The sequence below is a fragment of the Scyliorhinus canicula genome, chromosome 3 (assembly GCF_902713615.1).
Source record: "Scyliorhinus canicula chromosome 3, sScyCan1.1, whole genome shotgun sequence".
NCBI lineage: Eukaryota > Metazoa > Chordata > Chondrichthyes > Carcharhiniformes > Scyliorhinidae > Scyliorhinus > Scyliorhinus canicula.
Window position 1 is genome coordinate 122,143,251 of NC_052148.1, and position 27,201 is coordinate 122,170,451.

At 49.3% G+C, this 27,201-nt stretch overlaps 1 protein-coding gene across 1 annotated transcript in view; it reads left to right on the top strand.

Moving 5' to 3' along the window:
• The window catches only part of LOC119962921, a 68,993-nt gene that overhangs the window by 22,830 nt on the left and 18,962 nt on the right, over positions 1 to 27,201 (top strand). The window contains exon 8 of the mRNA XM_038791194.1: positions 14,274 to 14,373. Coding sequence (XP_038647122.1) covers positions 14,274 to 14,373 — 100 coding nt within the window. The remainder of the gene's footprint in view (positions 1 to 14,273; positions 14,374 to 27,201) is intronic.

Consider the following 27,201-nt stretch of genomic DNA (forward strand, 5'->3'; position numbering starts at 1 on the left):
TTGGGGGCAAAGCCCCACCCTTCCTTGCCTTGTTAAAGGTCCGAACCAACAGGGGGCCCAACAGGTCCACATACATTTTATAAAATTCGTCTGGAAACCCATCCGGCCCCAGCGCCTTCCTCGACTGCATGCTGCCAATCCCAGTGACCAGCTCCTCCAGCTCAATCGGCGCCCCCAGTCCCTCCACCTGCCCCGCCTCCACCTTTGGAAATCTCAGCTTGTCCAAGAAACCCCCCCCTCCTCCGGGGGTTCAGACCGGTACAATTCCCCATAAAAGTCCTAAAAGACCCCATTAACGTCTACCCCCCCTCCGCACCACCTTCCCATCTCTATCCTTCACTCCCCCAATCTCCCTGGCCGCGTCTCGCTTTCGGAGCTGGTGTGCCAGCATCCTACTCGCCTTCTCCCCATATTCATACACCGCCCCCTGTGCTTTCCTCCACTGAGCTTCCTCCTTTCTGGTGGTCAATAGATCGAACCTGGCCTGAAGGCTACGCCTCTCCCCCAGCAATCCCTCCTCTGGGGCCTCAGCATATCTCCTGTCAACCCTCACCATATCCCCCACCAATCTCTCCCTCTCTGCTCTCCCCTCTCCCTATGGGTTTGGATGGAAATCAACTCCCCTCTAATCACCGCCTTCAATGCCTTCCAAACTGTCCCCACTCGGACCTCCCCGTTATCGTTGGCCTCAAGGTACCTCTCGATACACCCCCGAACCCTCCCGCCCACCTCCTCGTCTGCCAGCAGCCCCACCTCCAAGCACCAGAGGGGTGCTGGTCCCTATCCTCCCCCAGCCCGAGGTCCACCCAGTGCGGGGCATGATCCGAAATGGCAGAGTATTCAGCATCCTCCAGCATCCTCTAACCTCGAAACCAGCCCCCTGCTCAGGACAAAAAAAATCGATCCTGGAATAGCCCTTATGCACGTGGGAGAAAAACGAGTACTCCCTGGCCCTTGGCCTCGCAAACCTCCAGGGATCCACCCCTCCCATCTGATCCATAAACCCCCTCAACACCTTAGCCGCCACCGGCCTCCTACACATCCGGGACCTGGATCGATCCAATGGGGGATCCAGCACCGTGTTGAAGTCCCCCCCCATGATCAGGCCCCCCGCCTCCAGATCCGGAATGCGGCCCAACATGCGCCGCATAAACCCCGCCTTGTCCCAGTTCGGGGCGTAGACATTCACCTGCACCACCCGCTCCCCCTGCAGCTTACCAGTCACCATCACATACCTCCCGCCACTGTCAGCCACCACCCTCAACGCCTCAAACGACACCCTCTTTCCCACCAGGATCGCCACCCCCCCGATTCTTCTCATCCAGCCCTGAATGAAATACTTGGCCCACCCATCCCTTCCTCAGTCGAACCTGGTCCACCACCTTCAGGTGCGTCTCCTGGAGCATGGACCAATCCCCTGCCCGCCACTGGCCAGCGCCCCCCGCTCGGGCTGTTCCCCACGGCGGCAACTCCCCCCCAGCACCCTCTGCATACTCCAGCTCCTTCCTGGCCATTTCAGCAGCAACCCGGTGGTCCCCCCCCCCCCCCCCCCCCCCCCCCCCCCCCCCACCCCCAAGGCTAGGACCCCTCCTAGCCCCGCCCCCTCCTCCATAGCACTCCCATGAGCCAGCTAACTTCTGCTGACCCCGGCGACTCCCACCACACCTCCGACCCCTCCCCACGTGGGACTACTCCACCTCCTCCGTGCCCATCAGCAGGCCCTCCTCACCCCGCTCTTGCGCGGGAAAATAAAAACATCACCCCGCAGCGCGGGAAACAAGAGGAAAGCCCGCGCCTTCGCCCTGCCCAACCCCGCCTCCTCTAGGGCAGCTCCCATTGCCCGTCCCCACTACCAGCTGCCTGGACTCCCAGTTTACCTCCCTGCCCAAACCCGTCCACCAGACCCATACGAAAAGACATCGTCCCACCCACCCTGAAGCCAACACACATCCTACATGAAACAGAGAACCCCCCCTCCAAAAAATAGACACAGTTACATTTGCATACAAAACCCCCATCCCTGACCCTCAGTTTGAGTCCAATTTCTCGGCCTGCACAAAGGCCCACGCCTCCTCCGGGGACTCGAAATAATGGTGACGGTCCTTGTAGGTGACCCACAGACGCGCCGGCTGCAACATGCCAAACTTCACACTCTTGTCTGTGGAACATCGCTTTCGTCCGGTTGTACCCGGCCCTCCGCTTAGCCACCTCCGCACTCCAGCCCTGGTAGATCCGCACCACCGTATTCTCCCACTTGCTGCTCCGCTCCTTCTTGGCCCACCGAAGCACGCACGCACGATCAACGAACCGGTGAAACCGCACCAGCACCGCCCGCGGCGGCTCATTCGGCTTGGGCCTCATGGCCAGTATTCTGTAGGCCCCCTCCAGCTCCAGGGGCCCCTGGAAGGACCCAGCTCCCATCAGCGAGTTCAACAAAACGACCACATAGGCCGCCAGGTCCGACCCCTCCAGCCCTTCCGTGAGGCCCAGGATCCGTAAATGTTTCCGCCTCGACCGGTTCTCCATCTCCTCGAACCGCTCCTGCCACTTTTTATGGAGCGCCTTGTGCATCTCCACCTTCCCCGCGACGGCCGCGGCCTCATCCTCTCTTTCAGAGGCCTGCTGCTGCAGCTCCCGGATTGCGGCCCCCTGGGCTGTCTGAGTCTCCATCAGCTCTCTGGTGGTAGCCTTCAGCGACTCCAGCAGCTCCACCTTAAGCTCCTGGAAGCAGCGCAGCAGAGTCTCCTGCTGCTCCTGCGCCCACTGCCTCAGCTCGTCGAGGGCTCTGCCGGCCACCATTTTGTTTTCCTTCCCCCGCTTTTCCAGAGGCGCTGCCACCGCTTTTCTGCTCACCCCACTCCTGGTCCGGACCATAGAACCCTGGGGATCTACTGCAGACCCCTTCCCACGTCAGGAATCGTCGATCAAGCACCGCTGGGGTCCCTAAAAAGAGCCCAAAAGTCCGTTTCTAGCGGGAGCTGCCGAACGTGCAGCTTAGCTCTGCATAGCCGCAACCAGAAGTCTCCGTAATCACGCATTTTCACCAGTAGATCGCGCCATTAGTCATTTAATTCTCCCCAAACTAGTTGAAGTTGATTTTAGCTCCTAAGAGTTTACTTATTTTCCTTTCTCAGCCTGGCAATTTTAAATCTAGGAATCACCTTTCATGGTTCGAACTTTTCCACAGAGATTCAGAGCACAAGCTAGGTGAATCTTCCAGTCCCATTTTACCTCCTCGTGAATTTGGTCTTTTGAATCTGTGAGTGTAAGCTCCCATGCCCGGTCCTGCATGGTGAACCACAACATCTTGTTGCCCACAACTGCTCTCCCTCTCCTGAATCTTGGCAGGCTAACTTTGTCAATGAGTTTTCAGGGATATTGTAGACCCTTTCCCATCTCCATTACAGTGTGAACCACATGGGCCTTGTATCCAGGTAGAAATGCAAATTAGCTATCCTTGTGATCCAACTCTCTTGGAAGTAAATTAATAGTTTAAAGCATGACTATTTACAATCCAATATTCTCAACGCTTTCCTGGAACATAATAGTCACATACTATCCTTTGTTAACGCATCGGCTGCTATCATTGTCTCCATGAATAACCACCTTGCACCTTCTTCCCAGTAAAACAATCCTTCCTTTAATCTCGAACAATTAAACCACATGGTCTTGCCGTCAGAACAGGCCACATGACCTCCTTAATTTTACTTTAAATTATAGATATAGTCCCAAAGCATAACTTATAAACCTCTTAATTCCAACAACCCTCTATTTATCTCCACCACTGAAAGTGGGTGATGGTAATGTTTTTATTCCTGTTACTCTGCAAACACTAGATTTCGGATGAACATTAGTGCGAATGGGAGCACTGAATCCCAAGTCGAATTGTTCTCCTGTACCATCTTCCTAAGGGTCGATTTTAGGGTCCGATTCATGCGTTCTACTATCCCGCTTGACTGGGGGTGATACGCAATGTGGAAATTCTGTTTTATGCTGAATATGGTCAGGACGTTCTTCATGACCCGTCCTGTAAAGTGAGATCCCTGATCTGACTCTATACTTCTGGCAAGACCCCATCTCGTAAAGATGTGGTGGGTCAGGATCTTTGCAGCTGTCTTTGCAGTGTTGGTGCGTGAAGGGAATGCCTCTACTCATTTGGTAAAGGTATCTATGACCACCAGAACATATTTATAGCCATTCCTGCAAGGGGGCAATGGTGCTATAAAATCGATCTGGAGGTTTGTCCAGGGGCCATTAACGGGGCGAATGTGGCTGAGTTGTGCCTTCTTTGAATACCTCTCCAGGTTATTCTGTGCGCAAATTAAACAATTCTCTATGTAGTGGGTTACATCTTGTCGTCCTGCTTCTGTGCCTGTACTAAATCTTTGATTTCTGTCTGTGAGACCTGAACTGCACTCACAGGGGCGCTAGCTGGTGCGCTAGCTGGGGGTGTCCAAAGGTGACCTCGCCTGGAACCTGCTTTTGCCAGTGTGTCGGCTTTTACATTTCCAGGGGGGGATGACCTATGGTGACTCCTAACTTTAACTATGCCATACGTCCTATCCTTTGCCTTCTCTAGGATATGGCGGTGTAATGGGGCTGATGGAAGGGGCTTCCCGTCTGCGGAGACAAAACCTCTTGTCCTCCACAGGGGTAGAAAATCGGTCAGGCTGTTATAGACATATAAGCTGTCCGAATATATGTCTACTGGGCTGGGGAACGAATCTGGGTGGTCCACTATATATGCAATGGCCGCGAGCTCTGCTGCCTGCGCGCCTAAGTGACCTGGTAATTTTAATGCGATTTCTTCTAGTGCACGACCCTGCGCATCCTCAACATAGATCCTGCATCCAGTGATGCGTTCTCCATCTAAAACTGTGGATGAACCGTCCACATATATTTTTAATGGGGCACACGTGTCTGTGTGCTGGGGGCTCTGGCTTGAATTCCCTATCTTTCTGGGGGGCGTCTTTGCAATGAAGGGTCCTGTGTTGTGTAGGGGTGCTACAATCTCACATTCATGGGGTTGTCCTGGATACTGGAGGTTGTCCGCTAAAAATGTGTGTGTTTTGGTCCGTTTAACTGTTATGTCCCGTCCTTGTAACAGTAGTGTCCACCTAGCTGCTCTTATCTGGCTCACTGAGCCGTCCTTCAGTCGACCGTCTAAAAGTAACTGTGTGGGGGTGTGCTCGGTCAAAATGGTGATGGGATTGAGTCCGGTAATGTACGAGAAGTACTGAACTGCCCAAAATACTGCTAGTAGGTGCCTCTCGCAGGCTGAAAATCCCTGTTCTACGGGGTCTAAAAGTCGTGAGGCATAAGCCACTGGTCGTAGCTGCTCGTGCTGTTCCTGAAGGAGCACGGCCGAGAGGGTCAGATCGGTGCTAGCTACCTCAATTGCGTAGGGGGAGAGCGGGTCTGGAACTTATAGCGCGGGTGCTGTGCTAAGGGCTTTATTTAACTCTTCCCCAGCCTCTGTATGCTGCGGAAGCCATTCCCAAGGGGCTCCTTTCTTAAGGAGGTCTGAGAGTGGGGCTGCCTTTGTCGCAAAACCATCGATATGGTTCCGAAAGTACCTAACCAGTCCTAAAAACGACCGGAGGGCTGAAACATTCTGGGGAAGGGGCAATTTGACAATCGATTCAATTCTTTTGAACTCGATCTCGCGTTTGCCGTGCGTGATGACTGTACCCAAATACATCACTTGATTCTCCAATATCTGGGCCTTTCTGGGGTTAACTTTACATCCAATCTCTTGTAAAATTTCCAGGAGCTCGGCCAGAAGCGTGATGTGCTCTGCCTTGGTGTCTGTCTGCAGTAATAGGTCGTCCACATACTGCACCAGACATTCGGGTCGGGAAAATTTGGCTAATCCATTTGCCAGTTTCGGTGGAAAATGGAGGGTGAATTGTGGAATCCTTGTGGGAGGCATGTCCACGTATACAGCTGTCCTTTAAATGTGAAGGCAAATTTGTACTGGCACGCTTTAGCCAATGGGATTGACCAGAAGCCATTGCTAATGTCCAATACCGTGAAATATTTGGAGTGGAGTCCCTGCTTGAGCATGGTCTCGGGACTTGTTGCTACCGTGGGGGCTACTGCTGGGGTTACTTTGTTGAGTTCCCGATAATCAATGGTCAGACGCCATGATCCGTCGGGCTTCCTCACTGGCCAAATAGGGGCATTATTAGTCGAGGCTACTGTCCTAAGTACCCCCTGCTCTAATAAGCTCTCTATAACCTTTCCAATTTCTCCCTCTGCTTCTAGGGGAAATCGGTACTGTCTCTGTGGTCTCGGGTCAGGTCCAGTAACTTGAACTTGTCCAGTCATTCTGCCGCAGTCGTGCCGGTGACTGGCAAATGCTGTCCTGTGTCGGTTCAAAACTGCCCTAACCTGTTTGTCCGTGCTAAGCGTGGTCGGGTCGAAACAATAGTCGCCTACTGCACTAATCCTATTTGCATACTCTCCTACTGTGAGAGTTGCGGGTGCTCTGTCCGATTTTGCCATTCTCCAGACACACTGATTGACTGGATCGAATGACAGGCTGTGGGCATTCATAAAATCAATACCCAGTATGTGTTCTGCTGTGCGGGGCAGATTAACTAAAACAACGGGGTGTCTGGTGGAGATATTCCCTAGTTGGATGGGTACAGGGGCTGTAATGTGTCCCTGCTGTGAGTGACCTGTAAATCCGCTGAGTGTAATTGTGGATGTGGTGGGCCACGTGTCTGCCTGTGCTGTAATGGTGGAATTAATTGTTGTGCGGGACCCTCCTGTGTACCAAAGTAATTATATGGGCTTCCCTCTAATCTTTGCTGTGACCTCCGGCCTTCCAGATCGGTCCCAGAGGGTGTCACAGACCCAAGTGGGGGAGCCCGAACACCGTCAGTCCGTTCCGTCCACATTGGTCTGTCCTGACTGCGTCTCTATACAGTAGTCCCCCGTTATACCGCGCTCCGCAATACCGCGGTTCGCGATATACCGCGGGGGGGCTTATGGACCCCAACTGTCAGTTGTGTCAATTTCAGCGGCCGCTGATTGCTTCAGTGAGAGAGCAGCTTCCCTCTCCGGATCAAAATGAGCCGGCCGCTGAAATTGACACTGCCCGCTGCTCTCTCCCTCCAATCCAACTTTTAAGTTTTAATGCTTCTGATTGGAGGGAGAGAGCAGCCGGCAGTGTCAATTTCAGCGGCCAGCTCACTTTGATCCGGAGAGGGAAGCTGCTCTCTCACTGAAGCAATCAGCCGGCCGCTGAAATTGACACTGCCAGCTGCTCTCTCCCTCCAATCAGTACCCCAGCAGCCACAGCCTGAACCCCAGCAGCCACGGCCTGTACCCCAGGAGCCACAGCCTGTACCCCAGCAGCCACGGCCTGCACCCCAGCTACAGAGGGGAGGGGCGATGTGAGACCATGCTGGTCTTGCAGAGGCCCGTATGACCTCCTCCTGTGTTCTCTGCTCTCTCCCTCCAATCAGCCGGCAGTGTCAATTTCAGCGGCCGGCTCACTTTGATCCGGAGAGGGAAGCTGCTCTCTCACTGAAACAATCAGCCGGCCGCTGAAATTGACACTGCCGGCTGCTCTCTCCCTCCAATCAGAAACATTAAAACTTAAAAGTTGGATTGGAGGGAGAGAGCAGCGGGCAGTGTCAATTTCAGCGGCCGCTGATTGTTTCAGTGAGAGAGCAGCTTCCCTCTCCGGATCAAAGTGAGCCGGCCGCTGAAATTGACACTGTTTTAATTAGATCCACGATGGGGGTTTTAAATTTATTTAAAAATCTATGCTAGCGCTTCCCATTGTGAGTCTACGGGGGTCTGACCTCTCCCCCCCGCCCCCCGTAGACTCTCAATGGGAAGCGCTAGCATAGATTTTAAAATAAATTTAAAACCCCCATCGTGGATATCCGCGGCTCGGTTGCAACGCGGGTGGCTGTCTTGGACCCCAACACCCGCGTTATAAAGGGGGACTACTGTACTGTGTATAGGCTTAACTTTGTTCCTGTTCAGAGTGCCTGTCTGCTGGCCTCTCTGAGATCTCTGTGGGGCGTTGCATTCTTTTGCAAAATGTCCTAAATGTCCGCAGTTGTAACATTCCTGCGACTTCTGTGGGGGGCTGTTCTTTCCTTCGTTTACCCATGCGGGGTTTTGGTGCGCTCTTACTGCCTGTATATCTGCTGCAGCCTGAGCTTCTTCTGGGGTCTTCACTTTAACCTTGCCTTGGACAGATTGCTCCCAAGCGCGGGACAATCTTTTCAAAACCCATTTTTCATTATGGGCCTCTTCTGAGGGGTCATAACTACTGCAGACATTCTGTCCTGCATCTGTGGCGTGGGAGATGATGGTGCGAGTCCATTTAACCATATTATCTCGGGTTAAATGTGCGCGGTCTAAATCACCAAAAACGGCAGTGAAATGAATCCACAGCCTTCCTGCGAATGCTGTGGGATGCTCTGTCCTTTTCTGCCTACACTTATTTAGGCCTTCGACTGGGTCTCCTCTATTGTACCCTATCGCGTCTAAAATAGATGTATGCATCTCTTCGAGGGTGCCTCCTCCAACGTTCTGTGGGTCGGGGAGGGCTGCAACTACCGATGAGTCTAAACTCAAAACTGTGAGCTTCACTTGCTCTCTCTCATCCAGGCCGTACATGGTCGCCTGTTGTTTCACTTTCGCGAAAAATTGGTGGGGGTCTGCAGTGGGGAGGTACGGGGTGATTTTCTCACACGCGTCCCTGAGTTGTATTACAGTTAAGGGGGTGGTGTAGGTGATGTCGGGTGCGCCTTCTATGGTTGCCTTTCTCTGGGTGGTGACTGGGTTCATAGGTGCGGGTGCTATCTGATCTGTGGGGGGTTGGGGCGCTTTCCTTTTCTGTTGCGCTGCTGGCGCACATGTTCCCTGAACATAGCGCTGCGCTGTCTCGCTTAATTCTTGCCAATCTGGGGCATTTTCCTCATCTAACTGTGTTCCAAAGGTGCTTTGGAACCATTCTGTATGGAAAGCAGAGATTGCAGCTCTGCAATCTGCTTCCTACACTTCGCGTGATCCACTGTGCTTTGCCTTTGCTCAGTGGTGGCAGCATGGAATGCTCTTAAAGCTGCCTTTAGGTCAGAGCATTGCCTTTGCAGTGCCTCTACCTGCTTTTCTGACTCTTCTCTTATCAGGACTGCACGCTGCACATCTTGATAGGCTTTTTCATATTGGGTTTGGGAACTGCTCAGATGGGCTAGACAGGACTGATGTGCCCTCTTGGCATCATCCACCTCTCTATCCTTCTCTGCCAGCTTCCTTCTTAACACTAGGTTTTCCTTTTCGATGTCCCTGACATCCACTTTGCTCATCCTATTCCTTTCCTCTAATTCTGCTCGGAGCGTCCGAACGACCTCCTCTGTGCCTTGCAATTGTGCCAAGCAGGACACAATTGCCATCGGCTTGCGTGCTTTACTTAAATTCTTCCTGTGAATTTGAGAAAGGTTCTCCCACCAAGTATGTCCTATACTCCCGGGACCTGTCTCCTCATTCACACAAAACTCACTCCAAAGGGGCCATCCTTTCCCTTTGAGATATTTCCTGAGTTCCAGCTCCCATACAGGACACTGGCCTACTCTGCTACTGCTGGTCGCTGCGACCACGAACTGTTCTGGGTTCATGAGGCGTTCCATTGCCTGCATGGCCATTTCCTCTTTCTCTCTTTAATTTGGAACAGGGGATGATCAGGTAATGTTTTTAAATACGGGTACGGCTTTCGCTATGTTCCGATTATAAAACTTCCGACAGTTTGACACAACAAAAATCTCTCAGTTTAACCTTACAACCCTGTTAGTTACGCATGCAAAAACACACTTCCGAATTATCGTTATTGATTTGAACTCCTTGAACACTTGTGGTTTTTCCTTTTCCCAATTGGATTTCCAATTCAAATTTCTGGGGTCTCTCGGAGGGGGGGGGCCACTTCTAATCGAGTCCCGGCAGAGTCTGCCACTAAATGTTGGTCGTTCTGGGTGAGTGTGCTGAACACTCACTTTGGCTCTGTTTCTCGTACTAAGCTCTGGAGTCGCCAGGTGCCGTTAAGACACCGCCACAAGCTTCAAGATGAAGTTCAAAGCAATAAAACCGTACACCAATTAGTAAGTCCAAACAACTAGAGTTTATTATAATACAATTATAATAACTACCCATGCACACACTAAAGGATTAAACTTACTCCTACCGCTAAACAACTAATACTTATCTCGAAGGAACAGCGAGGTCAGGGAACAAGGCCTCTTGCTCTGCTCTGGTCTGCAGACTTCGGATTGCTATCAATTGCCAAGGGTGTCAGGAGTGCCTATGTCTGGTAGCGGTCGTCGTCGTTAGGCACTTACTTGTTGGTGGCTGCTGCTCGACGGCTGTAGTAGAAGACAGGAGCCCGGAGACAGGAGACTGAACCAAGTGTGGGACCTTTCTTTTATAGGTCCCAGGGGGTCCGCACCCCTTTGGGCGGACTCCCTTACCTGCTTGGAATCGATTTGGTCTCTTCCCAATCGATATGTTTGAACCCCCCCAATCCTAGGGCAGTTCCTTGGTTGCTGGGGCGGTTCCTGGGACCTTTTGTTTTGGGCTTCTCTGGCGCCACTGGGTCTGGCCTTCCATAGAATGTATCAATTTGTGTTTAACTTGTGTCCATTGTATCTGGGACTTGCCCGGTATTGCCTCATTAGTATGTTAACGTGTTTTCTTTCACAGTGCTGTCTGGTCTCTGCAGCAGTCAAAACCGGTTTCTGCAGTCGTCCCAATACACAATCGCCTTGCAAGCTGCTTGCTTTCCAACATGTCCATTTTCCCTGCCTTCTTTGCAATCTTCCATTTTGTGTTGGGCAGTGGCCACCCCAGGTGGCTACAATGGCCCAAGAGAAAAATCAGTAGATTTTGGTGAAAATGTAGATTCAGATCCTGGAATTTGTTTTTAGGATCCTTTAACATTGGGAGATGGTGAATTAATCTTTTTTTTTAAAGAATGTCCCTGAACAAAGTTACAGTGTATAGGATCCCTATAGTGCTGTAGAATCACTTACACATAGTGAGCTAGTACTTGATGGCTGTTTCACTTCCTCAGTAGTCCTTCTGCTGCGTGTTTAAACTTGTATATTTCTCAGTCTATTCTTCAAAAACTCACCTCAGACCTTGTGGACCAAGAAAATCCAGCTAATCATCTCATTAAGTGGTGAGATCTATTCAGTGAACTTAACTGAACTTGGTATCATTTTTAATGTCTTTTCATTGCAAAAATCACAAACTCAACAGCTAAGGCTTTTCTTGACAAACACATGGATAGGATGGGTATAGCGGGATATGGCACAAGGAAGTGCTGAGGGTTTTAGCCAAGGTTGGTATCATGGCCGGTACAGGCTTGGAGGGCCAAAGAGCCTGTTCCTGTGTTGTATTGTTCTTTGTAATAGTGTAAGCCATTTCTGAATGATGGATGAGCTGGGCACTAGACAACAAATCTTGGATCATATAATTTTCCACCGTAATTTATACTGGAGTTAATGGGGAATAATTTGTATTCTGTGTTTTTAACGTCTTATGATTTATTTGATGTATTTAACTTCGAACATAACATTTTTGTTGGACCTACAATTTCTTCATTTGAGATCCATAACACATGGACTATCTCTGTTCTCTTAGCTTTCTTAACTATTGAAGTAAATCTGTAAACAATGTTGTGCTTGACTTATTTTCCAGGTGTTGACTCTTTGACCTTTTGCACATTTAATGAATAACCAGTTTATTCAGTGAACCATAGAATAGCTGATCTAAAAGCAGCAATGGGAGTTATGTTAGTTTGTATGCACTTGTTTACAAGGTTCCTTTGTTCTCACTGATGCCAGACAACACAATGGCCTGGATTATACGATGAGGGTGGGCTCCGCAAGCCTCATTTCAATTATTTGGATACTGATCCTTTAATTAGTGTGAGGCGGGACTTCTGTCCATCTCCACAAGGAGACCTGCCTTATAGAAACTATAGGTCAGTCGGTGCCGCACCTGGATTGGTGGTCACTGCTGGCATTGTAGGAGGTCAGGGAGGAAGAGGAAAATATGGCATGCCCCAAAACCCAGATAGGCCTGGGATCTCCCTACGGCCGGATTAGCAAGTCCAGGCAAGGGCACTGGGGGAAGAGGATGAATAGTTTGTGGGTGGGGCGGTTTGATGTAGAAAGGGCAGTGGATGGTGTCTATGTGGACTTCAGTAAAGCCTTTGAAAAGAACAAAGAAAATTACAGCACAGGAACAGGCCCTTCGGCCCTCCCAGCCTGCGCCGATCCAGATCCTTTATCTAAACCTGTCTCCTATTTTCCAAGGTCTACTTCCCTCTGTTCCCGCCCGTTCATATACCTGTCCAGATGCATCTTAAATGATGCTATCGTGCCCGCCTCTACCACCTCCGCTGGTAAAGCGTTCCAGGCACCCACCACCCTCTGCATAAAAAACTTTCCACGCACATCTCCCTTAACCTTTCCCCCTCTCACCTTGAAATCGTGACCCCTTGTAACTGACACCCCCACTCTTGGGAAAAGCTTGTTGCTATCCACCCTGTCCATACCTCTCATAGTTTTGTAGACCTCAATCAGGTCCCCCCTCAACCTCCGACTTTCCAATGAAAACAATCCTAATCTACTCAACCTTTCTTCATAGCTAGCACCCTCCATACCAGGCAACATCCTGGTGAACCTCCTCTGCACCCTCTCCAAAGCATCCACATCCTTCTGGTAATGTGGCGACCAGAACTGCACGCAGTATTCCAAATGTGGCCGAACCAAATCTCTCATGGCAGACTGGTACAAAAGATGAAGTCACATGGGATCAGAGGTGAGGTGGCACCTTAGATACAGAACTGGCTCGGTCATAGAAGACAGAGGATAGTGGTGGAAAGGTGCTTTTCTGAATGGTAGGCTGTGACTAGTGGTGTTCTGCAGGGATCAGTGCTGGGACCTTTGTTGTTTGTAGTATATATAAATGATTTGGAACAAAATGTAGCTGATTAGTAAGTTTGTGGATGACACAAATATTGGTGGAATTGCGGATAGCGATCAGGATTGTCAGAGGATACAGCAGGATATAGATCGGTTGGAGACTTGGGCGGAAAGATAGCAGATGGAGATAATCTGGGCAAATGAGGTAATGCATTTTGGAATGTCTAATACATGTGGGAAATATACGGTAAATAGCAGAACCCTTGGGAGTATTGCCAGGCAGAGAGATCTGGGCGTACAGGTCCACAAGCCACTGAAAGTGGCAACGCAGTGGATAAGGTAGTCAAGAAGGCATACGGAATGCTTGCCTTCATTGACCGGAGCATTGAGTATAAAAATTGGCAAGTCATGTTGCAGCTGTACAGAACCTTGGTTAGGCCACACTTGGAACATTACTACAATTCTGGTCGCCACACTATCAGAAGGATGTGGAGGCTTTGGAGAAGGAACAGAGGAACAAGGATGCTGCCTTGTCTGGAGGGTATTAGCTATGAGGAGAGGTTGCAAAACCCAGATTGTTTTCACTGGAACGATGGAGGTTGAGGGGGCGACCTGATAGAGGTTTACAAAATTATGAAGGGCATGGATAGAGTGAATAGTCAGGCACTTTTTCCCAGGGTGGAAAAGTTAATTACTAGGGGACATTGGTTTCAGGTACAAGGTGGAAAGGTTTAGAGGAGATGTGCGAGGCTTTACACAGAGGGTGGTGAGCACCTGGAACTCGCTGCCGGGGGAGGTGGTCAAAGCAGATATGATATAACGTTTAAGAGGCATCTTGCCGAATACATGAATACGTTGGGAATAGAGGGATACGGACCTCAGAAATGCAGAAAGGTTTAGTTTAGACAGACATCATGATCGGCACAGGCTTAGAGGGCCGAAGGGCCTAATTCTGTGCTGTACGATAGAACAAAGAACAGTACAGCACAGGAACAGTCCCTTCGACCCACTAAGCCTGTGGCAGCCATGGTGCCTGTCTAACCGAAAACCTTCTGCGCTTCCAGGGTCCGTAACCCTCTATTACTATCCTATTCGTCAAGAGGCTTCTTAAACACTGCTGTGGTAACTGCTTCCACCCCCCCCCCCCCCCCCCCCCCCCCCGCCAGTGCATTCCAAGCACTCAGTTTTTTGTGCTGAGACTTGGTGCAAGCTATAGCAGTTTATTTCTGAAAGCACCAAATTAGCATAATGACTCACATTACCGCGCACAGCGTTCTGCTTAGTAGAAGCTCTGCTATTTTCCTTTGACAATATCCATTGCAGTCAGTTGGCTTGGAAAACTGCGCAAGAAGCTGATGCAGTAATGAAGGAAGTAATGATGGATGGAGTCACCAATCTAGTTATGGAGCAGTTTGTTTTAGAGGTGAGTTTAAAACTGAAACACCAAGGTCCTGGAAATCTCCAGGACACTGTCCTGAATTTGCAGGGTCAGTGAGGATACATCTAAATTACAGGTGATTGTCCATGTTTGTCCATGTTACTGTGGGTGCATTATCAGTGCTGGTCCACTCCATGTCACCAGAAAATGAGGTGCATGTCCACCATTGCTTTGGTAGGCAGTGACCTAGGCAGCTTGTTTAATTTGGGCCCTTTCCACCTCCTTTTGCCGACCTAGAATGTGGTATACCTCAACTCACTGGTCTCCACTATTACCCCAGGTCACAAGTGAGTCTGGGAAACCAAAGCTGCTGAAAAAAAGAAGCTCTACACAAGCTCTGTCTACCTCATGACATTTGTCTTCTCACAGGTGGGCAGATATATCATCAGGAGAAAAGCAGGGTGGAAAATGTTGGGCCAATTGGGCCCTTTGCCTTTTCCCACTGGTTTCTGTGGGACTCATGTCAGAGGTATGGTGGTGAGCCGCTGAGGAAATGCAGAGTCTGTGTCAGATATGACAAATTAATGATTAAAGCAGAATGTGAAAATGTAGTTGCATCTTTAAGAAGTGTTTATATTTATATTGTGCAGATAAATATTGCATCAATTTATCTGTTAAAAGTGTGGGGGTGTAATTTTCCATTTATGAGTACGAAGTGTGGTGACAGGTGGTTTCATTGGTGCCCACCCTACCAGCCGGAATGGCGGGTATTTGCTCCAGATTAGTGTTGGAAGCTCATTAATTATGCACTGTCAAGCATTGGGAACTGATTTGTCTGCTCGATGTCAGCTTTTGGATTCAAAGGTCCGGGAGCCATATTTAAATGCCAGCCCATTAGATACATCTCACTTTCTCCAACCCTCCTGATGAAGTCCTGATGAAGACACATGCAGAAAGTCTTCCAGCCACAAGAAGAAAGCTAAAGGCCTGAAGAAAAAGACAGCACCTGCTTCACCCACCAGATACTCGAGGCCTTGATCAAAGGAGTACCGGTGGTGTGGCGTGTCCTGTATCCCAGGGAATACTCCAGGAAGCACACCATCTTCACATGTCCAGCTTAGGAGTCCATTACAGAACAGGTTAGCGCAGCTGGCAAGCACGTCCTGTGGCCATCCAAAATGGCCTCCCGCAAAGAGTGATGAAAAATATGGTCAGGGTTGGGACACAGACAGGCTGCAGTTTGTATATTTGCAAACGGCAGCCCAGACTTGTGCAGAAACCCACACCTGCAAATGGGCCATTGAAAGGCAATTAAAGGAACAATGGACAATCTTGTCCATCGCACCATCTTCCAGACTAGGCGGCACAAAGCCCTTGCTCGGAGCACTCCCCGGATTGGCCACTTGAGTGCCCACCCCAAAAATGATGTGGTAGGCCCTGATTGGATGTGACCTATCAGAGGGTGGATCCCTGAAGAACTGATTGATAGTGACCCAGAGACCACCCATAAAAGAGGCGGGGAAAAATTAAACCAATTAAAAGACAGCGCAGACATCATTTCTGTCTCCTTTGGACCGGCTCTACACCTGACCCCCGATTGCAGCACAGCTCCTGACATCAGCCAAGTTCAAGGACCCGCGACATCTACTGAAGGATGACTATCAAGCAGACAACCTACTCGAACTCCAGCTGCCATACGTGAGGAAACAGATAAGGCCATATCTACCCTACACCAGCCAGTCATTTGGAAGTTAAGTCAAGGTCATTTAAATTGATAATTATAGTCTTAATGTGCATGAACGCATGATTACTTAAGTATATAACCTTGTGTGTAATAAATAAACTGTGATTTAACTGAAATACTTGTGTGATCATTTGTCCACCATACGGGGTAAGCACGCACTGCTGTTATAAAAGAGCAACGGTCCAAAGTGCCATCCACTGCAGGAAGAAGAGGAAAGATCTCATCCGCTCCGCCAAGGTAAGCCATCCTTTAGCTCCCTCCAATATCAAGCTCACATCATGCGATCAAACAGCTACTCTCTTCATGAATCACACACAACCATTATCTTTCTTTGATGAAGACTTTCACATCACTGCCACACCATCTATCATGTTGCTTACATGCCATTCCCTGGTCTTTCTGGGGAAGGCTGACCACACACAAGAGACATGCATTTAAACCAACCTCTGCTCTATCTCTTCTCAGCACATGCCTTTCTTTGTCTTCATACATGCGAAGCTGGCACACAGGCTTAAAGGTTGCAGACTGGAGGAGGGATGGCTGACATCATTGTCCTTACTGAGTTTGAGCAGGCTGCAGCCAAACCTCCTGGGGAGGACAGGGATCACTTTGGGGAAGGGGAGATGGGTCTCTCCCAGCAACCTGTAACATATCACATCTCCATCACTGCATCAAATCCTGACAATCACAGTGAGTCATATGGAGGCTTATATATCTTCTGCTCTTCAACTGAAACTCCATTCTCTATTTTCTAGGTACCAGCATATTGAAGCCCACAAGAGAGCCGAGCACCAGTCCGAGCCCCCACACTACATCTGAAGAGGAAGCTCTGGAAGAACCACCAAAGTGCTCACCTGCATCCTCATCCCGCACAGAGATACGCCTCGGTGGGGCATGGCTCTAGATTAGGCTGGGGCTTGTTGCTTGGTGTTGCTTTTACTTAATTGCTCTGTTTTAATAACCTTTGCTCTAGAGTCGCCAGGTATCTTTCTGATACCACCACGAGGTTCAAAGCCAAGTGCTGATCAATAACTCAATACACCAGTTAGTAAGTTTGAAATCAATACACATTTATTATGCACACAGTCAATCACTACTCATGCATAGACTCTACTTACTAGACTATCACTATAACTAAAGGCCTATATTTAGCTTCGAATGGCCCACCAGGTCAGAGGAACAATGACCTTTGTCCGGTTCTGAATCTGCAGGTTTCACGCTGGTATGGAATAGTAGCTAGGAGCGCCTTTCTCGTAGCGTGCGTTGTCTGGAGACTTACTTGGTTGGTGCAGCTGCTACGCAGGTCTCTCCTTGTTGAGAGTCACGGTCAGGAGTTCTTTGAGAGCTGCCAAGAGAGCGAACTGAACTTGGGGACTCTACTTTATAGTCCCCAGGGGTTTCACGCCCTTTTGGGCAGTCCCCGGACCTGGTCCCAATTAATTGGACCATGTCCCAATCGGTTCTATCGATTTCTGCAATACTGGAGCTGTTCCCTGATCGCTGGGCGGTTCCTAAGTGTTCGTTGGCCTTCCTTTGTCCTGGCTCCCGCTGGTGCCGGGGAGTCTGGTTTGGTCTCAATTGCTTCAATGTTTCTAATTGTTTCTGGTGATTGCTCATTAGTATGTAGATGGCTACCGGATTCGGTTCTGTCTGGGTTCTGCAAGTCTTAATACACAGGAAACCTTGCACCTCCTTGTTTTCCTGTGCCTGGCCAATTTTCCCTGCATTCTTTGCGGGCATCCATTTTGGAATGGGGAAGTGGCCACCCCAGGTGGCTACAGACTCACTTTCTGGAGAACACGTTACTGACACATCCCCATAGCAGTCAGAGGCAGGGATAGCCCAGGCAAGCCTCCGACAATCTGAGGGCTGCTGGAGACCAGGCACCTACTCAGCCTGGATCAGATGATGAGCCTCTGGAAGCAACCATCAACTCAATTCTGGGGATGCAATGATAGGTGGCGGCAGAACATCAGGCAGAGATTGGACAGTCACTCAGCAGACCAGAGCGAACGATGGAGGAGTCCATTTGCATTCGGTCTCATGTTGTGACTCTGACCTCAGCGCCGTGAGGCAGCAGTGCTAACCCACTGCGCCATCGTGCTGCCCTCAACCCGTTTTTTGCCTGATGCCTGATTCACCGGGCCATCGGGATTCCCACCACTGGCTGAAGGCCCCGGAGAATACTGGCTCCTGGCTCGTTTACTTCACTGGAGTAACTAGCTATAATCCTAAAATTAAACTACAATCTGGAAAGGAAAGGCCAAACTTATCCAAATGGAAAGAATATTTAATTCCAAGACTGCGCAGTCACTTAAAACCGCTACTTTGAAATGATTGTTTATATTAAAAAATTTTTTTTAACCAATTATGACATTTGGAGGAATATCTTGTTTGTCTCACTGTTCATGTTTACGTGCGATGTCTCACTGTTCATGTTTACGTGCGATGTAACAGAAACAATTTTGAATGTTAATTTTCAGTATTTTGTGGTGTGCATTAGAAGCTTGTGAATACCCTCTTCCCACCAGTTTATGGAATGTCAACAACATGTCACGGATTTTGGCAGCTGAATAAATGTTTAAAACAAGTGTTTATGATGCGATTCTTAAACTAATTGCTCGAACTGATGAGAATTAATTGGGTCACAGGTGTTAATCTGGATAGGCAGATGTTATTTCAGATAATGGCGTTAGGAATAAATCTGTATGTATTATTTTAATGAAAGGACAAAATAACCCCCCATCCAAGATTCAAAGTACATTTATATGTGTTCACCAAACCAAGCCAAATGTTTTATTGTTATGTTTGACTGAATGTCAGTTACCTAATATTCAATAAATTCTAGTGTAGAATAGAGCAGCTAATTCAGTAAAAGTATAAGCAGCAGCATAGGCATATCAAAACTAAGCACATATGGAAACATTCAAAATGTCCAAATAGATGGTTGATTATGCTCTATTAAGCATAGATGTATTTATTGTTAAAATGTTGCACATGTGTGTGCTTCCTGTCTATAAACATCACTACCTGGTATTTTTAAGTTAACATTTATAGAGGAAACTTTGATATAAACATGGGAAAACTGTGCAAACATTTCATTTTCTCTTTGTGGATGATTCAATCGAATCACTCAATGCTTTTCAACTTTGTGCCTGCCAATATTTCGCTCTTCTTTGGTTCTATGCCCAAAGGCAGGTCCAGCCTACAGCATCATGTAGGACAAGGAGGCAGGTCCTGAATCAAATCCCAGCCGGGACAGGGAGTGAACCCTCCACTGTCAGCACCAATCTGATCCACAACAACCATCGTGCTAACCGGCATCCTTTCCCTCCATTATTTCCTAGTAACTGATATTTCTAATATCCACCAAGTCAAGTCCCCTCAGAGTCTTGTATGTTTCAATAAGATCACCTCATCCTTCTAGACGCCGATGGATATTGCCCCAACCTGCTCAACCTTTCCTCAGTAGATTGCCTCTTCATCCCAAGAATCAGCTGAGTGAACCTCCTCTGAATTGCTAATGTAATCATATGCTTTCTAAAGTAAGGAGACCAAAACTTTATCAATACTTCATCGGGGTATTGGGGGTACCAGGGTGCCACCCTGCTAAGAGTCTGACCACCCAGGGCTGCTGATCACCTGGGAGACTCCCAACCCCCCAATCCCCACCCCATCCTCTCCCCCCCCCCATCCATCCTCTCCCCACCCCAGCCATCCCCTTCCACCCACCATCATCCCCCCCCAACCTCCATCATCCCCCATCCCAATCCTCCGCATATCACCCCATCGTCTCCCCCCCCCCCCCCCCCCCCGATTATCTTCCACATCCCCCCTCCGCTCTCCCCCCATCCCCTCAATGGGAGTTGTGAGGAGCTTCAAGGAGTATTCGACAGGCTAAGTGAATGTCCAAGAAAGTGGCAGATAGAATATGTGTATGAGGTTATCCACTTTGGTAGAAAAACTCAGAAAGGCAGAGAATTTCTTTAAATACTCACCACATTGCAGACTGATTCCAGCGCTGCCTCAGTTGGCGGCGGGGGGGAGGGAGGGAGGGGGGGGGGGGGGGAGTTGTTCCACTGGCAGGGGTTCTTAGGCGGGGCACTGTCTCAGTCTCAGGGGCAAGCCATTTAGGATTAAGATGAGAAGGAATTTCTTCATACTGATGGTAGTGAATGTTTGGAATTCTCTAGCTCACAGGGCCGTGGAAGCTCAATCATTAAGCATGTTCAAGACAGAAATCGATATATTTCTGGATATTAAAGACATCGTGGGACATGGGAATATTTGGAAGAACGGCTAAGAAGTAGATGACCAGCCATGATCTGTTTCAATGGAGGAGCAGGCTTGATGGGCTGAATGGCTTTAACATAGAACAGTACAGGCCCTTCGGCCCTCGATGTTTGTGCCAAGCAATGATCACCCTACTCAAGCCAACGTATCCACCCTCTACCAGTAACCCAACACCCCCCCACCCACCCAAATTAACCTTATTTTTTAGGACACTAAGGGCAACTTAGCATGGCTAATCCACCTAACCCGCACATCTTTGGACTGTGGGAGGAAACCGGAGCACCCGGAGGAAACCCACGCACACACGGGGAGGACGTGCAGACTCCGCACAGACAGTGACCCAGCCGGGAATTGAACCTGGGACCCTGCAACTGTGAAGCATTTATGCTAACCACCATGCTACCATGCTGCCCTAACTGCTTTCTCCTACTCCTTGTTCTCATGTTGTCATAAACAAATAATAACGAGCAACACTGTGGTAGAATCACAGGACAGAATTTAATCCAGGCTAAGGAGGTCTTGCACGCTGGCTGGAGAGCCGGTGAGAGCTCCATGTTTGCCCCTGTGGGAAGGCCCTCTACACTTAAATGCCTAGCTCTCATTTCACAGCCAACAGCGAACCTTCCCCAGGATCAAGGACCTTACAAGAGCTGCTGGCCAATCAGTCGCCAGCAGCACCTCATTACCATCAGTGCCACTGAGAGAGAGCAGTGGCAGCTGTCGGCAGTGCACCTATCAGTGGTCTTGGATCAGCAAGGAAACAAGCTAAAGTTGACTGAAGGTAGGATATGGGTCAGCAAGGGTGTCAAAGCTCAGGTTGACAGAAGGATCAGAAAAAAAGGCAGATTGTGACACTCACCAGGTCTCCTCCCCCCCCCCCAATGCTGGGTCCCTCATTCAGGCACTGAGTGCCTGATACCAAGGCACATCACCCCAACCTCCTAGACCCACAAGCAGAGAGTAAGAAGTCTTCCAACACCAGGTTAAAGTCCAACAGGTTTGTTTCAAACACTAGCATTTGGAGCACTGCTCCTTCCTGTTGGACTTTAACCTGGTGTTGTCAGACTTCTTACTGTGCTCACCCCAGTCGCCGGCAGCTCCACATCATCGCAAGCAAACAGGTTTGTCGCATGATGATGGCCCCGTGTGTAAGTGGGTATTATCTGCCTACAAAAGGCCCTCAATTCGTGTTGAGTTGAAAGGCTGTCCAAACGCCTTCCCAGCCGGAATTAATTCAGGTGAGATGGGAAGGCAACTGGCACCATCTGGCTCAATTTAATAACTCCTACCACAAACTCACCTCACGAGAGGGCATTAAATTCCACCCATCGAATCATAAAGTACAGAAGGAGGTAATTCTGCCTATGCCAGCTTTATGAAAGAGATTTATTACACTCTTTCGGTGTCTTGTGCAGGGAGTACTGAAGTTGAGAATGCCTCCTGCTCTCCTAATGGAAGCTGATCACGTTGAGCTCAAGCAAAGAGGAGGCCCGGGTCTATTTGGTTTGTAAAGTTTTGCAGTATAGAGGCTGTCTGGATCCTCACACTGCAACAGGCCCCATCTCTTCTCTGAAATGACCCGAGGGCAAACTCAGTTATGATCGTGGCCCCATCTTAGTGGGGGATGGAATCAATCCACCCACCCCCAGGGATGTGCTTCAATCAATGAAAGGAGAAGGAATGTCTGGGCCATTATGTCATAAATCTGATATTATGAGATGTAATGCAATTTTTTTCTGCCTGGAATTAGTTCCTGGAATATCCCTGAACAGTATTGAAAATACTGATGGCATCTAAAGAATGTGTTGCACATAATACCTGCTTCAGTTTTTACTTAGGAAGAAATAGTTTAATGCACAACTATTGGCTTCACAGTATGAGTGCAATAACAAGAGTCAGTAAGTGGATTTACTATTATTGACATCTTGTCAGACAATTTCCTTCAATCCAGTTCCTTTCCAAATCTAACTACATTTTAGGCCACTTACATAATTGTTATCTAAAGGTAACTTCAGCATGTTGAAAGTCTACTAGAGAATTCATTTTGGTTCCAATATGCATTGGTATAGTCTGGGTGTACATAGCACCTAAATACAGAACAAAAGTTTAGTTATGTGAAAAGCACAGACCCTGCAGATATTTTGAATTTTCAGTTAAACCACACCATTGTGATATAATAATTATTGCTAGTTGTGAGTAGGTTATTTAATCTCTCCAATTGCATTTGACAGTGCATAAATCCAGATATGTTCCACTCATCATAGTTACTTGGGCATGGTAACTGTCAGAACAGTTTGACCCAATTGTTTTACAATGTCATCATTAAAACATAAATATATTAGACTTTTATGGTTTAATATTTTTATTATCGAACTTCACAAACTTTCCGATTCTCTCATTCTGGCAAACATTTTCATTTAGTAAACAATTACAGAGGGGTAGAAATAGACCCTGTAAAACAGACACAATGTGAGTTCAACGCAGAAACACATGAAAAACATAGAAGTGAGTTGGGTTGGGCTATTTTACATGTACCCCTGGTGGCTGCCCAAACCGAGCTTTGTGTCACTTACATTGTAAATGAAGGGCCTAATGCCTGTTTTAGGCCCCCTGGCTGACATTGTTCTATGATGAGCCAGGCCTTCCCCTTTTACGATTCTCAGTGGGCACTGGAGCCTAAGCAGCAGCTACAGTCAGGAGGTTCAAAGGAAGTTTATTTTTGCCATCTTGCTATCGTCCTGCAGAATAATGGGTAGCAAAAGACCAAAATCGGAGCTGGTTTGTCTGAACAGACGGTTTGAATTATTGTTGACTATTTATTTTGAAGAGCTGATATAAAGTATGAAATGTTTTATCTTTCATAAGGCATTAATTTATTCTAATTCAGTATTAATATTGCTAAAATGATACAATTCCAACTCTACACAGGCATGATAAGCAGGACATTAATAAGAATCTTACATCTTGCATTGAACTTATCAACTCTCAAATGGTTTTAGTTTTGCTGAGTGACAAGAAACATAGGGCTCAATTCTCCGACCCCCACGCCGGGTGGGAGAATCGCGGGAGTGCCGGCGATTCCCGCCACGCCGCCCTGGCACCCGCACGCGATTCTCCCACCCCCCCCCCCCCCAAATGGCATGCCGCGTTTAACGACAGGCCGCTCGGAGAATCGCCGCTCCCCGTTTGTAGCAGGCGAGCGGCGATTCTCCGGCCCGGATGGGCCGAGTGGCCTGCCCAATCCAACGGGTTCACGCCAGCGCCAACCACGCCTGGTCGCTGCCGGCATGAACAGCATGGGAACGCTGCGTGTGCGGCCTGTGGGGAGGGGGGGAAGGGAGGATCGAGCACCAGGGGGGCGCTCAGTAGGGGTCTGGCCCGCTATCGGTGCCCACCGATCGGCGGGCCAGCGTCTCTAAAGGACACACTCTTTTCCTCCGCTGCCCCGCAAGATCAATGCTCCATGTCTTGCGAGGCACCCGCAGGGAGGACGGCAACCGCGCATACGCGGGTGACGACATTTACACGACGCCGGCCGCGTAATTTACGCGGCACCATGGCCCGGTGCACATAATTGACACAGCACCGCTCCTAGCCCCCTAGGGGTGAGAGAATAGGGGGCGAGGAGCGGCCTCCGACGACGGAGTGAAACACTCCGGTTATCACTCCGGCGTCGGCACTTAGTCTCCCGATGGGAGAATTTCGCCCATAGGGTGGGAGTTTCTGGCCCTGCCTGCTGGCTGGATTGTCCAGTCTCGCAGAAAGTTAGTGGACTTTTGGCTGGGTCGCCGAATCTTTGTCACGTCATGATGGGACTGGAAATTCCCAGCCATAGATACCGTGTAGTTTATGGGACTCTCCTAAAGGCCTCTATGTTGTTATTATATGGAGCTGGTCACTGGATAGACATATGGATGAAAATGGAATAGTGTAGGTCAGATAGGCTTCAGATGGTTTCACGGGTCGGCGCAACATCGAGGGCCGAAGGGCCCGTACTGCGCTGTAATGTTCTATGTTCTATGTATGCACTGCCTTGTCTACTGACCAAAGTTCCAAATTTCCCATCAGGGTCCATATATCTTTACAGTCATGAGGATTATAATATATAGAGAGATATTCAATTTACTGTAGTTTTGGCATAAAGTCAGCTTTAGACTTCCAAATGTTGCATTGTGATCTGTTGGGCTAGAACCAGGTGGACCTGCACCAGATGCCATATGGTTGACAGGGTGTTTTTTTGACTGTAAGCCTGCATACAGTGGGGTCCCTTAGGGACCAGTATTCGGGCCTTTGCTGTTTGTAGTTTATATAAATGATTTAGAACATAGAACAGTACAGCACAGAACAGGCCCTTCGGCCCTCGATGTTGTGCCGAGCCATGATCACCCTACTCAAACCCACGTATCCACCCTATACCCGTAACCCAACAACCCCCCCCCCCCTTAACCTTACTTTTTTATTAGGACACTATGGGCAATTTAGCATGGCCAATCCACCTAACCCGCACATCTTTGGACTGTGGGAGGAAACCGGAGCAGCCGGAGGAAACCCACGCACACACAGGGAGGATGTGCAGGCTCCACACAGACAGTGACCCAGCCGGGAATCGAACCTGGGACCCTGGAGCTGTGAAGCATTCATGCTAACCACCATGCTACCCTGCTGCCCCATTTAGAAAGGAATGTAGGAGGGGTGATCAATAAGTTTGCGGATGATATGAAAATTGGTGGGGTGATAAATAGTGAGGAGGATAGCCTTCGAATACAGGAGGATATAGTCAGGCTTGTCAGATGGGCTGATCAGTGGCAAATGGAATTCAATCTGGTAAGTGTGAGGTGATGCACTTGGGCAGGACAAACAAGGCAAGGGAATACATGATAAATGCCAGGATCCTGGGAAGCATCGAGGATCAGAGGGATCTTGATGTGCAGGTACGCCGGAACGTAGCAGAGCAGGTATAATAATCTTTATTGTCGCAAGTAGTCTTACATTAACAATGAAGTTGCTGTGGAAAGCCCTTAGTCACCACATTCCGGCGCCTGTTCGGGTACACAGAAGGAGAATTCAGAATGTCCAATTCATCTAACAGCACGTCTTTCAGGACTTGTGGGAAGAAACCGGAGCACCCAGAGGAAACCCACGCAGACACGGGGAGAACGTGCAGACTCTGCACAGACAGTGACCTAAGCCGGGAATCGAACCTGGGACCCTGGCCCTGTGAAGTAACAGTGCCAACCACTGTGTTACCGTGCTGCCCAGGTGGGTACAATGTTTAAAAAGGCATATGGTATACTTGCCTTTATAAGCTGAGGCACAAAATATAAGAGCAGAGAGTTATGCTGCCACTATAAAAAGGTTGGTTAGGCCACAGCTAGAGTATTGTGGGCAGTTCTGGAATCCACATTACAGGAAGGATGTGAGAGCACCTGACAGGGTGCAGAGGAGATTTACCAGGATGTTGCCTGGGCTGGAGAGATAGTTATTAAGAGTTATGTTTTCCTTGGAGCAGAGGAGTCTGAGGGGGACATGATTGAGATGTATAAAATTATGAAGCATAGAGTAGACAGGAATAAACTTTTCACCGTGAAGGATCAATGACCAGGGAGCATAGATTAAAGGCAAGGAGCAGGAGGTTTAGAGGGGATGTGAGGAAAATCCTTTTTACCCAGAGGGTGCTGGGAGTTTGGAACCCGCTGCCTGAAAGGGTGATGGAGGCAGAGACCCTCAACATTGAAAAGTATTTAGATGTACACTCGCGATCTCAAAGCATTCAAGGCTATGGGCCAAGTGCTGAAAATGGGATCAGAGTAGTTAGGTGGTTGTTTATGACTGACGCAGACTCGATGAGGCGACGGGCCTTTTCTATGCTGTATGACTCTATGGACGCAATTTAATTGAAAAGTTTCTAAGTGTGGTAGCGAGCGGGAACTGCCGCGGGCTTCTCAATGCTTGACCTGGCACGGCCATCACCGCTGTAACACATTAATTGGATGACTTAACAAGGCTCCACCGTCTTCATGCCACAAATGACTGTCCTGCCAGCTGATTCACCGGGACTGCCCTCGCCAGTCCCCTGCTAACAAGGGAGAGCAACACTTCCTGCTCCTGCATAGTCAACACCACACAGCTCGCAGCCATGCCACCTTGGAAACCATCCAACAATTCGGTGATGGCGACCTGGCCAGACTGTTGGACGCAGTAGAGATCAGCCCTGTTTCCCCTAGGGTTTCGGAGGGTCAGGCACAGGGTGGCCAGTGCATCCTGGGAGGAAGTGACCGTCAGCTCAGGGAGCATCACCAGGAGAACTGGCACCCAGTGCCGTAGCAAGGTCAACGACTTCCACCGGGCTGCACGAATGGTTGGCACCGCCGCCCCTCCCCACAAGCATGCACCTGGTACCACCCCTGCCCAGCACCATTCTGTGCCCGGCCAACCCATGTCCAGCAGTGCCGCTCATGCCACCGCACCCCCATGCTCCCCACACCCCCACTACTCCATTCCCCTTCCATCTCCACGATGAACGATCCCCGCAGGAGAGTTTGCCCACAACACATGGGGGAAGGCCCAGAGAGGCGGTGGGGTGCCAGACATCAGAGTTCTCACTCATAACAAGAAGCAGACCCTAGAGGTCACTGGGCTGCCCGAGGACCGATCTGTGACTGACATAGAGGTTGGCGTACGCCGCAGAGGAGAGGATCCACCAGCCCCCACCCAGATGACCTGTCACACGTGAATTTTTAATGCCAAACAGACTGACCCATCACTCCCACTGATCATTCTCCTGTGGGACAGTGCTGGTTGTTGTTCTCCATCCCCCCCATGAAGACACCTCGGAG